The sequence below is a fragment of the Thunnus thynnus genome, chromosome 7 (assembly GCF_963924715.1).
Source record: "Thunnus thynnus chromosome 7, fThuThy2.1, whole genome shotgun sequence".
Lineage (NCBI taxonomy): Eukaryota > Metazoa > Chordata > Actinopteri > Scombriformes > Scombridae > Thunnus > Thunnus thynnus.
The window spans coordinates 15080330-15096864 of NC_089523.1; the positions used below are offsets into that span (position 1 = coordinate 15080330).

General features: G+C 38.5%; 1 protein-coding gene across 2 annotated transcripts in view; it reads left to right on the plus strand.

The window, feature by feature from the left end:
- The first annotated feature begins 2435 nt into the window (after positions 1-2435).
- Positions 2436-16535, plus strand: part of LOC137185975 (metabotropic glutamate receptor 5-like) — a 55462-nt gene continuing 41362 nt past the window's right edge. For both annotated transcript variants that reach the window (XM_067594548.1, XM_067594547.1), the window contains exons 1-2: positions 2436-2527; positions 3905-4053. In XM_067594548.1, the coding sequence (XP_067450649.1) occupies positions 3929-4053 (125 nt within the window). In that variant the 5' untranslated portion in view covers positions 2436-2527; positions 3905-3928. The remainder of the gene's footprint in view (positions 2528-3904; positions 4054-16535) is intronic.

Genomic DNA, 16535 nt, shown 5'->3' on the forward strand with positions numbered 1-16535 from the left:
AGCTAAACATATAACAAACTAAAATAATAAAGCCGGCTAAATAAAAATAAAAGATACCCTTTGTTCCCAAAGGTAGTCCTTACTGCGTTGGGGCCCTTTTCCGACCAAATGTCGGTGTATCACTGTTTATTTTAGTCCTACCGCACAGTCCATGAGAAAGGAGAAACCAAGGAACCCTGCACGCATCTCAGATTCAATACCAGTGGTTCCGTTCAGCTCACCACCCAGTTCACACTGGGAATCTCTGTGTCTAGGGATCTGAAGCCTTGCAGGAGTCTGGCAGGAAGTACTGGCTGCATCCCCTTTTTCTTTATGGTACTTTATGGTACCACCAAAAACCTGAACTAGAGACAGGCCAGATGAGATCCAAATATCTCATTACATTCATACTGTCTGCATAAATCATGTTCATTTTCTAATCTCCCATGAATTATTACCAATTAATAATAATATTTTGTATTAATTAGTTCAAATCATGTTCTCAAAAAGGTTTAGTTGTACAACAAAAATATATCTTTAGTTTCAAGTGTTCATTTGTAGTTGTGTAACTATATATACATTCAAAGTGCTTCTTATAATCATGTTCAAATACACATTAATAACCATTTCCAAATACTCAAAATTATGTGGTTACATAAGTAACTGACAAAAGTACATTTTACAAAAATAAAATAAAATACCATGGAGTACCCCTTTAATTTGGTCAAAATTGCATCAAATGCAGTAAACATTTATAGTAACGTGAGGCATTAAGGCTTAACGTGCTTAATTGTCTCTCCTTGCACCGGTAACACTGAGAGATTGAACTAAATATTAACCTCTTTAATTACCATAAACATAAAATAAACATAAATTGCACGTAACACCAAATAATCATGCCAGCTATGTGGCTAGGCTCAAGTTAATACGCTATTAGCATCACAAAACAGTCTCAGATAGAGCACTATTAGCACCTTTTAATGGCTATCAGCGCTAATTAACATAAATATCAGCTGCCTTACAGTCATCTTAACAGGTTTTATAGTGTTTTCACTCACGGCTGAGTCAAAGTTTGAATGAGCTTTACAATCTTAAATGTAACAGTATGGCGGTCAGCAACTTTTTAACATCATCGAGAATTAATATTACTTCGTTCAGAAGATAATTTTTAGTTTTTATCCAACGGATGACAAAAATTTTATTTTCTCTATGTCCCAACAGCACTCATGGTAGCCAGCGTGGGTTGTTTCATAAAACAGGAAGTTATAACAGGAAGCGGAACTAAGGCCGATCACCTGGGGCTTGTGGGGTCCATTGATTTGTTATTTGGGGATCTTGTCATACTGAGCTCTTCACTGCTGCTTGGAAAACACAATGTTGGCGGTGTTTCTCCCTTCATGCGCATAGTTTCATGATTTTAAACAACTTTTAACAGATATAGTCATTTATATGAGTTAATTGAATGATATTTACTCCAAATGTTATTTTTATATCAACACTTTTTAATAGTTCTTTGTACTATTATTGTCTTAGTGTATATATTCAACCTAAATTAATTATTTATTTTTTTCAAAATAAAATGAATTGTTTTTAAGGATTTTAATGACTTTCCAATGAATTATTTACTTCTCAATTAAGATGAATTATTTTAAAGGGATAATTCTAATATTAAAGAGTGATGTTTTAGAGCTTGGGCTACACTAGCTATCTTTGCATTCTGTATTCTTTTCAAACAGCTGTCTGAGTATTTTTAAAACAAAACTGAATTAATTAAAGAACCACCACCCCTCTTACCTTTTTTCTGTGGTTTTCTAGGCAACTATGGTGAAAGTGGGATGGAGGCGTTCAAGGACATGGCAGCCAAGGAGGGCATCTGTATCGCCCACTCTGGTAAGAGACTTGTGTCAAGACAACCACAGTAAACTAACAACATTATTCCCAAACATTACAGAAATATGTTTTCAAGTAATAAACTAGATTTAGTTTTCATTCAGACATCACAGCAGTAGAGTGCAAGTATAACTGGTATTTTAAGGTCTGCCAGCGTTTTTGCCCATTTACTACCTCTTACAGCTAATTTTGTTAAACACAGAGACGCTGATGTCAGACATTTGATGGCTATCGCTGATTCCAAACATACACTAAATATAAAGACACTGATAATAAAGGTGGGATTGTACATAGATTTAAGGTTTTATATTCCTTGAGAGGACTTCCATTTATTTCACACTGTGGGTGTCAAGTGGTCAATTCTTGAGAACAATGAAATAATGAAACTAAGAAACTGACACAAAAATCAAATGAATGAACATGAAACAACTGAGATATCACAAGAGTCACAGTGTTTGCATTTGTCTGACATGTTTGCTTCAGGCAAAATCTGGAGCAATGCTGGAGAGCAGAGCTTTGACCGGCTGCTGGAGAGACTGAGGGCCCACCTGCCCAAAGCCAGAGTGGTGGCATGTTTCTGTGAAGGCATGACTGTCCGCAATATCCTCATGGCCATGAGACGTCAGGGACTGGTGGGCGAGTTCCTTCTCATCGGCAGGTCAGTGGAGTGGATCATATAAAAACAGTAAAAATCCTTTGGAACAAATCTGTTTTTCAATGAGTAGGTTCTGTGTTTATATAGCCAGCAACTATATTCAACTGTGTGATCCACTGGGGATTGTAACCATGGATGCTTTGGAGGGCAGATGGAGAGGCTTTGTGCTCCTCTCTAAAATAACCCTCTTATGAGAGCCATTGATGATTATAAACATGTAGCTATTAACCTTAAAATAAGACTCCATCTGGTATATATGTATAAACATATTTCAACCCAGTTTGTTGCATAAAATGTGCATCCAGCCGGTGATTATCAAAAGTAACTTAAACCTGGTCTTTGACCAGCGGTGCTGCTTGTGTGCTCCCATGTTTTTTGAGTTATTCCTCTCACATCCTCTGGTGATTGTGACTGATTGCGCCATTTGCTTCGAACATTGCCTGACTGAAAAAAAAAAGATGAGGTTTAGTTATTTCCTGATTTTGTGACCTAATGTTTTTATTAATCACTATGAAGTAAACTGATGATAAGGCTAATAGACCAATCACTGCAATTAGCTGAGCTGAGTTTGACAGATCCAGACACTTCTCCATTTGTGATTGAGTTACTAGATTGCTGTTTATGTCATTATTATGCAGTAATTTCTTTTGATGTTAGTGGAGGCGGTCATTATTTCAGTGGAGGTTGCCTGGCTCTGCTATAAACAGGAAAATGATATATACAGTAGTAGCCAGGGCTCCACATGACCAGGTAGTTTATAATTTGTGTGTGATAAGCCTGCTTTGTTTTTTTTCAATGACATTATTTTTTAAGAAGTAAACTTTGAGTCTTGTTAGTGGAAAAACTATAGATTTCTGCCCTTCCTCCCCAGGTCACAAACACAGAGAGGCATGGTGAAATGTGCTAAAATTCTATAAAAAAAAAAGACTATGCACCCATCCTGTACAGCAGGCAACATTGTTACTCTTTATATTGTACGTTCACAAAAACTCACTCAGACACACATGCTGCTTTGGATTTTTGAGGTGGTTTTCACATTAAGCTTGCTCTCACTTAGAAGATTTCCACCTACAATTCACTTGCAAAAATAACCCTCCAAATGGACTGTTTTTATCTACATCTGTGCATGTGTAGATTTGTGTATGTGTGTGTGCGTTTGCGCGCGCATGTATGTATGTGTGCATATGGAAGATGCTTCTAAGCCTCTTGAGTTTTGGTTGCCATGCCAACTGTGTAATTAACATAAGATGAATAATGATTTTAGCACCTATGCCAGCCAATATGCACAGAACAAAATAGACTGGAAACATTATCGTGTGATTTCCATTAAAATGCCACAAATATAATTCTATTCAATTCTATTCTGCTCTTCCCCCCCAGTGATCTGCGCTGTGTAACTAAATCATGGTAGCCAGCATCATTTTTGTTGTTGTGGCCACCATGATGCTCATTATCATCATCATGCTCATCTTACTCATCATCATCTTCATCTACACCATCATCATCATCATCACTCTGCTGAGACTGAGGTAAAGTCTTAAACCATTACTTCATAAAGTGTGTTGTACATTATGTTAATTGAGTTGGACTTGCCATTAGTGATGAAAGTGTGAGGAGAGAAAGGCCATAAAAACAAAAAGGTCCTGTCCTCATAGAATTAAAGGGCTGGATCCACTTAAGTCATAACTTTGATATTCTGTCATTGTTTAAGTTGTTTTTAAGTTATGACTATTTATAATACAGAGGGTTCAATGGATAGTGTCAATTAAAATAATTCTATGCAGCAACACATCTGTTTTGAGTGCTGGCCCAAAGCTACAAAACCGAGGAGAAGCCCACAACAGTACTCTCCCCTCCTCTAACAATTATGTACATACAGTTACTTACATTTTCTGCTTCCACATCCACATTGACAGTGGCAAAAAAAAATTGACCGAAGCTCTTAGCTGATTTTAATTAGTGGTTTTAAAATGGTTTTATTAATTTTTTAGTTTGTTCTTATGCATTCCCTGCCTTGTGTGTTTACCAGCTTTTTTGAATTTTATGGTTTTATTTTTTTTAACTCTCGGCGTTCCTATGCCTACTCACCTGTAGCCTGGGTGCCCCAGCTGCATCAGTCTAACCTAGAAAATCGAGAAGCTGCAGAGCCAAATCTCTTATACCCTCATTCAATTAAAGGATGGACAAATGCTCAAAAAGACTCTTCTGTGGTCTGGTAACACTGTTGGGGATGAAGCTCCCCTGCCCAAGTTACACTCCATGTCGATACTTGACGAGGATCCATGGATTAAACTGGGCGCCAAGCCAAAATCACTGCCGGCTTGCTCGACACTACTTCCCACTGAGCAATGGTCTACTGTCCATGGTGGAGGGAGACCCTGCCCACCACACACCAGCCAGGAAAGGCTCCTGCTATCAAACAGATTCTCTGTTCAATCTTCAGGAATCAGCCCCACCTTCCCCGGCTCCTACCACGGCATCAGCAGGGAGCAGCAGTGGCATGACAGCTCAAACCAGCCCATCTTGGATAAGTTACCAGCCCACAGGCACCAGCAGCCTTTCAAATGCTTGTGCCTGTCCTGTGATGGTGAGTTCCCATATGGGAAGGTGTGGCCGATGTCAGCGGGGGAGCCGTCGTGCTGGGGCCCGACTTCAGTCCACTGTGACTCCACATCCTCCAGTGGACAATCCCAAAACATTCATTATGGGATCATCAATGGTCTGGCACATTGCGCTTCCTGGGGCTGTGACTTGTTGCTACGCAGGAGCTTTAGTTTTGGATATTGATGCTAAGATACCACATCTGCTCCACGAGCATCCGTCTGCTGAAGCAGTCATCATTCATGTTGGAGTGAACAACTTCAGGCAGAAGACCTCTGACATCTGCTCAAGGCGGACGTTAATGCACTCATTAACAATCTATGTGACTCATGCAAGCACTGTATCATACCTGGACCACTGCCTTCACCACATTTTGGTGATGTGAATTGGAACTTGTGCTTAAGTCCTGCAAGAATTACTGATACTGGGTGACTCTGGATCCTTCTGGGTGACACATCTGGAACCTTACAACTTCTTTCATGTAGTTGTAAGGTTCATGTAATTCCACATAGGTCTGTCAAACGAAACAGGTAGATCCTACACAGCAATATTAATAATTTCCGGACCAAAACCCCAGCTCCAGTTTTAACTCTAATGTTAACCCAGCACAGACTGTTTAAGATGGCTCTTCTCAATGCAAGATCCCTCTCTAATAAGGCATTTATTTAAAATGATTTTATCTGTTCTGCCGATTTAGTTTTTATGTTTTTAACAGAATTCTGGTTACAGTCTAGTAATCACAGCCAGTTTGCTGAATTGTGTCCTCCAGACTGTTTTAGCTGACCTAGAGATTGCAGTGGTAGTGGTGGCCTTGATACTGTCTATAGGAAGCTTTTCAAATGTAAACTAATAGCTTGTAATGATTTTTCTTCCTTTGAAGAAGTGCTCATGTTTAAACTTGGTGGCCCACAGTGGGTCATTATCTCCCCCCCCCCCCCCCCCCAACCCAGCTGGCTCATTTTTGAAATAGCTCCCTGAATTTTTATCCAGGCTCGTTCAAAATATGATGTTGTGGTGATTTTAATATTCACATTGACGAGTCTTCTAACGTCCTTGCTACAGATTTTTTTAAACCTCACTAAATATTTTAACTTTCAACATCTGTCTGGCCAAACTCATAACCGTGGCCACACTCTAGGCCTTGTCTTTGGTCTGGGTGTGAGAATATCATCTGTGGAAATTATGGACATGTTTGTATTTGATCACCAATTCATTGCTTTTAACTGTGAATTACAGGCTGCTAGTACTGTCTTATCCTGTTCTTAGTACCTTCATATCTTTAACGAGCAGAGTGCCTCTAAATTCTGTACACTGTTAAATCCCCATGGCAATGTGTTTTCTGATTTCTCCTACGCCAGTGATTTGTTTAATTCTTTTAATTCTCTGTCTTCCTCAACCTTAGATCTCATAGCTCCTTTGAAGACTAGATCTAATTCAAAGACTAGAAAACAGCCCTGGTTAAATGACAGTATTTGAAGCTGTAAAAGTAATTTGCAAAATTGCAGAACGTAAATGGAATAAATCAGGTCTCCAGGTCCACTCTGTGGCTATGAAAGAGTTACTACTCCTTTATAATAAGATATTGAAAGATGCAAGAACATGCTATTTTTCTGAACTTATTTCTGCTCATCAGCACAACCCCAGATTTATGTTAAAGACTGTCGATCAGTTAGAAAACCCAAGTTCTCCTTGTGGCTTTGCTGATTGTGATGCTGACTGTGAAAGGTTTTTATCACATTTTTTTTGAAAGGTAGAGTCAATAAAGACTTATTATTGCCCCCAATCCTACCATTTTAGATGTTGACAACCCGCACCAGGATACTTTGAGCTATTTTTCCCCTATCACTCTGCCTGAACTTCTAGAAATCATGTCTCATATGATCCTCCAGCCCTCTTGACATAATTCCAGCTAAGTTTTTATTGGAATGTATTAGGCCCCATTTGCTTTCTATTTTGAACACTTGTCTGTCTACTGGTTGTGGTCCTAAAAAATCCTGGGCTTCATCCTACCCTACTAGATAATTATCATCTGGTTTCTAAACTGCCTTTTATTTCTCGAAAAAAAAAGTTTCACAGTAGCTTCTTGCTGCTGTGGAAAACAGTAGTATCTTTGAGAAGTTTCAATTAGGTTTCCGTCAGTATCACAGTACTGAGACAGCTGTTCTCAAAGTCACTAATGACCTTTTAATGAATGCTCACACAGGCATGTATTCAATTCTCTTCAATTCAGCATGACTTTAAGTGCAGCCTTCGACACAATTAATCATGGCATTCTTTTAGAGAGAGACACTCGGTAGGCTTATCTGGTAGTGAGTTAGACTGGTTGTCATCATATTTGTCAAATAGGAAGTTTTGTGACTCAACTTCCTGTCGTAGTTTTCCCATATCAATAATTGCGTGCCTCAAGGGTCAATTCTAGGACCAATTTTGTTCTCCCTATATATGCTCCCCTTGGGTGATGTGATCAGTAGACATGGTATTTCATTTCATTGCTATGTGGATGACACACAGTTGTACATCTCTGTTAAACCCACTGACCTTAGTATGATGAGTTCTCTGCAGGATTGTCAGATTGATGTAAAAATAATAAATGATAAATGATAAATTTTCTTCAACTCATTCTAATAAAACAGAAGTCCTTATTATTGGGTCCCAGCATATCACAAAACAAATACTTTCATCTACTGGTTACCTGTCACAACATATCAAGCCTGTTGCAAGAAATCTTGGTGTCCTGTTTTATAGCCATTTATGTTTTTGTCATTAGCAACATATCACAAGGTTTGTCCAATCATGTTTTTATAATCTGAGAAATATTGCAAAAATAAGATCTTTTTTAAATTTTAGAGATGCAGAAACTGTTGTATGTGCTTTAATCTCCTAACGCCTTGATTATTGCAACAGCATTTTCTCTTGTCTTAATCAAAAAACTTTGAAATGACTACAGACTGTACAGAACTCAGCTTCCAGGCTTTCAACCAGAACTAAGAGGCACCATCACATCACACCTGTTTTCACCTCTTTACATTGGCTCCCTGTTTGTTTTAGGATTGATTTTAAGATCTTATTGATTGCCTTTAAGGCTCTTCATGACCTGGCTCCAGATTATATTTTAGACCTTTTAATCCCTTATGAACCTTTGCATAGTTAAAGATCCTCGGGCAGTGGTCTTCTGTCTCTTCCAAAGTCCAGGCGGAAAAATAAAGGGGACAGAGTCTTTGCCATCAGGGCCCCGAGGCTCAGGAATGACATGCCCAAGGAAATAACGCTGTCTGAGTCAGTGTCTTCTTTCAAGTCTCTCTTTGAAACGTTCTTTTATCAGAAAGCATTTCCTGATTTTTACCTAACTGCCTGCTTATTTTACTTGACTTTATTTGTTTTTAATTTCATGTTTATTTGAATTTTTAAGTTCAGTTTTACTCCCTTTGTGTTTTGTAATGTGTGTATAATGTGTTTTATGGATCTTAGTTTGTTTTAATCGCAGTGTTTTGTTTTTATTGTAAAGCACTTAACACTAAAGCACACTAACTGTGTTTTGAAAAGTGCTATATAAATAAAGTTTATTCAGTGGTTTGCAGTAAAAGACCAGGGAAGCTCCCAAATGAGAATATGTGGAAGTTGATAAAAGTAAGGCTGGAGAGAAAAGAGTCATCAGAGGGCCACAAAATACTGATTCATTGTTGCAGAAACCTAACAGAGGTAGCTGTAATTCTTAGAGAGATTTGTGGTTTTGGCAGGTTGGTAGCTGGTGAGGGTTCTCATCACCCAGTTGCAGGGCTAATTGGTTTGTCCTTGTTGCTCTTACTGGTTATTCAGGACACCTGCATGGAGAAGAATGAGATCTTCTGGTGTAGCACATGGCCGTGTTAACTCCTCTCCAAGATAACAGTAAAAATAGCAATGACAACAACTGCAGTGCATGCTGATTTGGAAATTCCCAATTTGGACAAAAATCCTTGGATAAGTATATGTGTGAAAAGTAATAAAGGCGTTTTAAAAAAATAAAGTAAACTTGAAATTTGTTTCACCTGAAAGCATATCCACTTTGACAACTTCAACTAGATACAATGCTATTTGGTATTCAATCTGGGAAACTATCCCAGAGTGCTGAGCTGACATCACTTGTTACCAAATTAAATCCTTTTTCAAAATTTTCTTAAATTATGCAACACCATCTAGTAGAGCAGTCTCCCCTCACTTCTAGTCACATTACAATTTCTTGAATTAAATGAAACTGCATTTAAATCAAGTAAATCTCTCACATGATTTGCCTTTCCACTTGTGTGTTTTCTAAGGTTCAATATAGAACTTAATATCTTATTAAAATTGCAATTTTTTGCAGTGCATCTCATGGTCCTGTATCTCTGGCCAGTCTGTTTTGATTAGGTCGGTTAATTGAATATCAGCCTTCGTTAGTGTCAGTATCATAAACAGGCTGTAGTTGTAAATTGGAGTTGGTCACGGGTGGGTGCTCAGCTCGCTGGAGGTCTGTGGATGGAACTTCTGATTAGCCCAGTTGGGCAGACACTCGTTTAACACCAGGATAATTACATTACCACAAGAGTACACAGATGATGATAAAGCGGATTATTCAGTTACCTAGGGTGGATAACTATAGTCATTAAAAGAATAGAATAGAACACCACAAGATCTCCGGATCTCAATATTGCATTTTCACTGTTTGAGATTTACTGTGTGCGACATATAATAATTTAAGATGAACACACAGTTTCTCTGTGAATAATTTCTGTCTGTAGTATTATCACCTTTAACGTTGTGTAGATGTGACACATCTGTCTTAAAACTTGTGACTGTTTAATTCTTAGGTTGTGAGTAAATTTGAAGGAATGTTGAAAAATACGCTCATAACCCTTTCAAACTGATGCGGTAACACAGTGCAAAGCTACTTGTGCCATCAATCTCAATGAGTTGTCTCTTACACAGCATTACTAGCCTGGTTAGATACATTTTATCAATTTAAAAAGCCTCAGCAGTCAGTTTCAATGTGTGTCTGGTTTTAGATGTTTTATGCCCTTCATTTAGAAATAATCCTGAAAACCCACATCAGGTCCTGGGGCTACCACATCACAAGGAAACTATGTCACACGCACACACTTAAACACACTCACACACACACACACACACACACACACACACACACAGTCTGGATTAGGAGCCTGAATGTATTGATTGCCTCTGTCTCACAATTCCTCATGGTGCCAGCAGGCTACAGACCCATTAATGAATAGCTGGGCTGAGATAAATATCTGTAGCCACATGGGACACACAGACACTCGCCTCACTTACACATCTACACACTTGCACACACCAGCACAAATGTACATTTCTCTCCATGTCATTAGTTTTTCTCTAAATCAACATAATAACCTCTTCTATCTGTCATGTGATTTGCCTGATACGCAGTTAAGATACATCCTTCAGGATACAGATGATGTCTTTCATTATTGACATACCAAAATAAATCTCTTTCAGCTCTCCCTCCTTCCATGTTTTGCGGCCATACATAAGAACACAACATAATACATATTGTATTAGCCAGATCACACAGTTTTTAAGGATTGCGTTTTTCTGTTATTTTGGCAGTACCAAATTCTGATGATGCCCTGTAATAAACAAAGACAAATGCAGTCTGACTCATTAGTCTGAGAATGCATCACAAATCCTAAATCCCCTAAATGACCTTCTAAGATTGCAGAGGACTTTCTCACTTTGAATGTGTTCCTGCTTTTTTGTGAATGTGTGTCTATGTGTGTGTGTTTGTCCACTGTACCAGACAAATGTATTAGTGTGTGGAGTGTGTGGGTTACACAGCAGGAGATTTAGATTGTGTCTACCTTCCTGTATATACACACACACACATGCACGCACAAAATGCACTGTCCCTCCTTGCTATAAATTTCTTGACCGTGCAAGGCAGCGTAATAATAGCTGTGACTTATCATATGGTTGAGTTCACAGCAAAGACATCTCTCTGTGTTTTATGGTCAGTCATTACCGTGTAAAATACGATTCCCTCCCAAGCAGTGTCTGCCTTCTACCTGCTATTTATACATGACGGCAACAGATTTTAGGGAAACATTCTGTTTATTCTAAATAAGGAGACCAAAGTTTGCTAAAACATTGGTTAAGAGACGCAAATACATATTTGTAGTAGGTATTTGTAGAATTTGTACACAAATATTGGAACTTTGCAGTTTCAATAGTGTTTTAGCTGCATCCCCACAGTCAATCCATAACCAAGGCTTTATTCTCTGTGTTTTCATGAGAGGGAGATATTCTGACTGCAGAAGGAATGTTTATACTGTTGAATGAATTGACAGGGAATAGTTTGAATCAAAAGTCAAAAAGCAGATTCTCTCTGGAGATCATCCCGCACAAGTCTGCACCCCTTCTGCCTGCTGTTGCCATGGAAATATCCCCTACCATATTTGGATGAATCCGGCATAGCAGCTGGGGTGATATGTGGCGCATGCGCATGTGTTTATGTGAATGGGTATGTGCATGCATGCGTGGGTGCATCTCTATATGTGTGTGACTGGCAGTAAATGTGCACTGCATGCTGTGTTTTTCGGTGAAGCTAAACAGTCAAAACAGTTGAGAGTGCCACTGACTACATTCAGTACTGTTAGAAGAAGGGTTTATTGATAATGTTAGTGGCCATTTCAGTGAAGTTCATATCAGAGCCTTAACATTTATCAGAGCCACAACCTGCTGATATTATATGACCCCATTGCCCTCTAATCTCTCCCATATCCTTCTTTACACTCTTTGTCCCTCCTTTTCATCTGTTTTTACCCTTATTTTTCCTCTCATTTTTGACTTTATCTCATTGTGTACTCACACCGTCTTTGTGTCCCTCTCTGAATCCAGCTGTTGGTGTTTTGTTGAAGTGTAAGTGTGTGGTGTCTGAGAACAGGGACCCTGAAATGATCGTTTACCAGAGGTCAGACCCCCGCTGTGTCCCACTTCACACCACAGCTGTCTTGTTAGAGCCACACTCTTGTGGTTAGAAATTGAGAGAAATTGGAAAGAGAGAAGTTAAACGGCATCTTGTGGCAAAACATCTGAGTGGATCAAATGTCTCAAAGCAGCCTGTCTTTAAAATTGATTTTTAGTAGATTGCACACCTGCACGGTAGTGAGTGGAGATCAAAGACATGCTGAGGGCAGAGCAGGAAAACGGAACGAAGAGGGGAGAGAAAGATGCAGAAAGGAGAGGAATGAGAAAGGGAGTGGATGATTGAAGAGAAGAGAGAGGGTAGATTAGCAGTTCAGGGCAGAGCAGAGTGCAGAAGAGACAGGTTTAGCGTATCTGTGTGTGTGGCATTCATATATCATGGTAATAAAAGATTTTTTGTCAGACATGAAAAGCAAATCACTCACAGTAGGAGTGTAATTTAAGCATCACCGCTGGGTGGGATTTATCTGCACTTGCAAACACACATTTACACAGGCACACATTGACACGCAAAGGTGTTGATACACACACACATACTGTACATGCACACACAAACAGTGTCTACTCCAGCCCCGTGAGTAGATGTGGAACTGTGTAATGTTTGCTAGTATCATGTTAATTTATCCTTGATTAAAACAAGAGCTGTTTCATGTCATTTAATTGGTGAAACGATGGAAATTAATTCTGCTCTTTCTTTTCATGGCTTTGCAATAAAAGACTGCTGGTAATTAAACACAGGGGAATATGTAGGAAGGGATGATGGATAGTAGAAAGGGAGGAAGAGAAGGAGGAGATTAAGATAAATTTGTTTTTAATGTGTCGTGCATGTGGATGTGTGTCATTGTACATGGTCAGTGTTTATTTGCCTACATGTTAGTTTGTGCATCTTAGTTATGCAAACATGAGACACCGTGCTTGTATGCAGATGTGTTTGTGTGCGTATGTGTGTTTGACTGAGTGAGTGAGTGATCTCTATGGTGCGGTCTCATATGTAAAGGTTGTGACATCAGTAGATGGTTTGTTTATACCTCGTCTCTGGAGGCCCACTGAAAGAGACACGTCAAACTAATGCACACACACACACACACACACACACACATTATATGTTCTTTAGACTGTAGCTGAAATGTAATGTGAAGAGTGGCTTTAAAAATTTTACTATGAAAAGCTGTGCTAATGATTCCAATCCAATTCCCAACAGTCTGAACTGGGCTTTTATGACTAAATTAATAATATGTCTTAAAAGGAATGTTTGTATTTTGGAAGCCTAATCACAAATCTATCCCACATTTTCCAAAATTCTCTTGGCTTTATGTTACGACTTGAAAGGTTATGTCAATTTTGGTATGTGTGATCTCTGCGGTGTGGACTGTTTGTGCAGCAGAAGCTCCTCAAACGGTCTGTGCTCCTTTCAAAACATTTAGCTCAAAGACCTCTGGAAATGTCACAGTTGGTTTAGAGTTTATGGCTTGTTAATGGCCACCATCAAGTCAGGCTGTCAGTAGCAACACTGTTTGTATTACAGGGACAGCATAATTAAAGGTCAACATTTTTAGTACGTTTGAAGTTGTGATGCATCCTGTCACAGTTTTGTCCAAAACATTTTTCATGGTTGGCATGTTTTATCAATCTTTTATAGAATCTCTGACTTCAAACCCTGCTTTGCTACTTCTTCCTCTTCATCACTGCTCTTATTTTATCCTTACTTTTTGTCTTCTTCTTTTTCTGCCTCTTGGGTCTGATATCAACTGAAACTTGTACTTGTTTGTACAAAAAAGTCTGTTTTTCACTCCATGTGTACACAAAATTGCTGACCAAGTGGACTCACGCAAGCGTCTTTTTAAGATTAAATTAATGCCAACCATGACCAAAACCTGACTTCAACAAAATGAACTTTGACTCAAAACTCTGTAGTTATTTGACAAATATCTAAAATGAATGTGTCTAAAAAAAAAAAAAAAAAGGCTATCACCTTTTATTAGATTTGATATTTGATTTTTTTTAGAAAATGCAATGCTTTTATGATGTTATTGACAGTCGTTTGTTGTACAATGTCAAGACCTTTTTCTGTGAATTTGACAAAGGAAGGAATTCATGAAGCAAAGTGCCTTAGATCTCCGTCCTCCTTGGTGTCACAAGTGTCAACCACATATCAAAGAACGCTGTCAGCAGGTTTATGTCTTCACATTTTAAACCCCAATATAACTCTACCTTGACTTTCATTTTCTGTTGTCAGTTTGGGTGAAATCCTCTTAAGACAGCCGATCAAAAGGGTGCTGAACTGAAACTACTCAATATCAAAGAATTCTTTATTCAGCTCACACATCTTTCCCTCTATTTCTCCATCTATCTGTCACTGCCTGACTCTTGTCTCTGTCTGTCTCCTTCTTTCTCCTCCTGCTCCTGTCTTTTTGACACTTAACTAGTCTTTCTTCCTGCCAATACTTTTCATTGTTTTTTTTCTGATTTCTATGTTCAGAGGATGGTCGACTTGTGCATCAAGTAGAGTAGAAATACTTTTTAAGTATATTTGAAGTCTCTGTCGAAGTTTGCAGGCTGTGCTCCTGAAAAATCCTGGACATTGCTTTGAGTTCAGGTGTCTATACAGCAGACAGCTTCTGTATTACCATGTACAATACAGATGTATTCACTAAATACATGAATAGAATAAGTAAGAACAGTAGTAAAACAACAACAACTTAATTAAGGACTGTTCCTCATCCATTCAGTGTTTTACTGTTAGCCATATTTTCTCCTCAATAAACAGAAACAGACTCCAATAGACAACAAAATATCTTAACCAGTGGAAATATTCGAAAGACTGCAAGAGGCATATACTAGGGAAAGTGTGCCCTCCTCTCAGAGGAAAAATAGTAAAAGTGAAAGATGAATAAAAAGAGTCTATTACACCATGTGTCTGATGGTGTTGCATCATTCAAGTATTTTATACTGATGTTGAGATGTGTTCATATGGGTGTGCATACAGGTGAACATAATAATCAAAGCACCTGTTATTTTATACAGTATTATCCAATCTTATGCAATAGCCATGCAATAAATGCTGCCCCTGTGAAGCTATTTAATGACACAGAGAGAAAAGAAGATTCATATCGAGTCATTTTGAAGCTGTACTCTATGGTGTTATTGTACTGTAATGGATTGCAGAGAAAGTGTTGCTGTGTCCATTCCCTGTAGGCCAGTGTCTGCAGTAGTATTTTATCTCTGAATTTCTCTTAAATGGGATGTTGGGGTGAAATGACATTACATGATGGAGCACCAAAACCTTGTGGTGAGCCTAATGCAGCATTGACCTTGTACATTTGCCATGTACCACTAGTACAAAAGTGTGGGTTATTTTTAGCAGCAACATCGAGGTACAACAGATAAAATAAAAAATGATTTACCAATAAAAGTTGATTTCTCTCAACTTCTGCCCTCAGATACATTGTTAATTTGCTTTTCTCACCTCTAACTATACACTCAGGACAAATAGTCAATGAGCAGTAGCTTTTTTCTTTTGATCATTGTGAAACTCGGGAGGAAACTACTAATTTTAGGTTAGCCTCAGCTTAACTGATTACCTGCCTGTCTTCCCACTCATTTACTGAGTAAATGAAAATATAATTATATATTTGACAAATCTTTGTTCTATTTAATTAGTGAATATTGAGTGGTCACAACTCCTGTTTATAACAATCACTTTAAAGTTACAAGGAAGTTACATTTCAATGTTGTTGCTTCCATAGTTCAGTGTACAATATTTCTGGCTGAAACGTCTTATTTAAGGAATAAGGATGTTTTTAAAGAAATCGAGGACTCTGAATTTAAATGACCATTAATCATACGACTTTCAAAGGACTGATGATAGCATTTCCTTCTGGTTCCATCCAAGCCAACCTTTTGAGTACATCAACATGTGAGTGTCTGCTTTTAAAATTGTCCAGAAAAATGAAATCATTAGGCAGTTCTGCTGCTGCATATCCCTTTGATCTTTTTCCTCTCTGTTCCCACTGTAAGAGACAGGCTGATTAATGATTGCCAGTGATCGCTCTGCAGTTAAAAAGGAGGAGAATATTGAGAGATTCAACAACAAAAGAAGGATACACAGGGATTCTCTAATGGTATTCCAACTCTCAGAGTCCCGTCTTGACAGGGAATTAAGAGGTTTTCCGTATGTAGGGAAAACACTCACATGCTCAACCAACATATATAGACACATGGATGCACTCTTAGACAGACACACTCAGACATACATACAACTTTATATATAAACACGCCTGTACTTATTTGGACGTTGGCTGACCAACATGTGCATGTACAAAAAATGCATGTGTACACACATATACACACAGACACACACAAACACACACAAACACACCCACACACACATATTCATCCTCTTATTGCTCTCCTAGGGAATGGCCTTATCCTC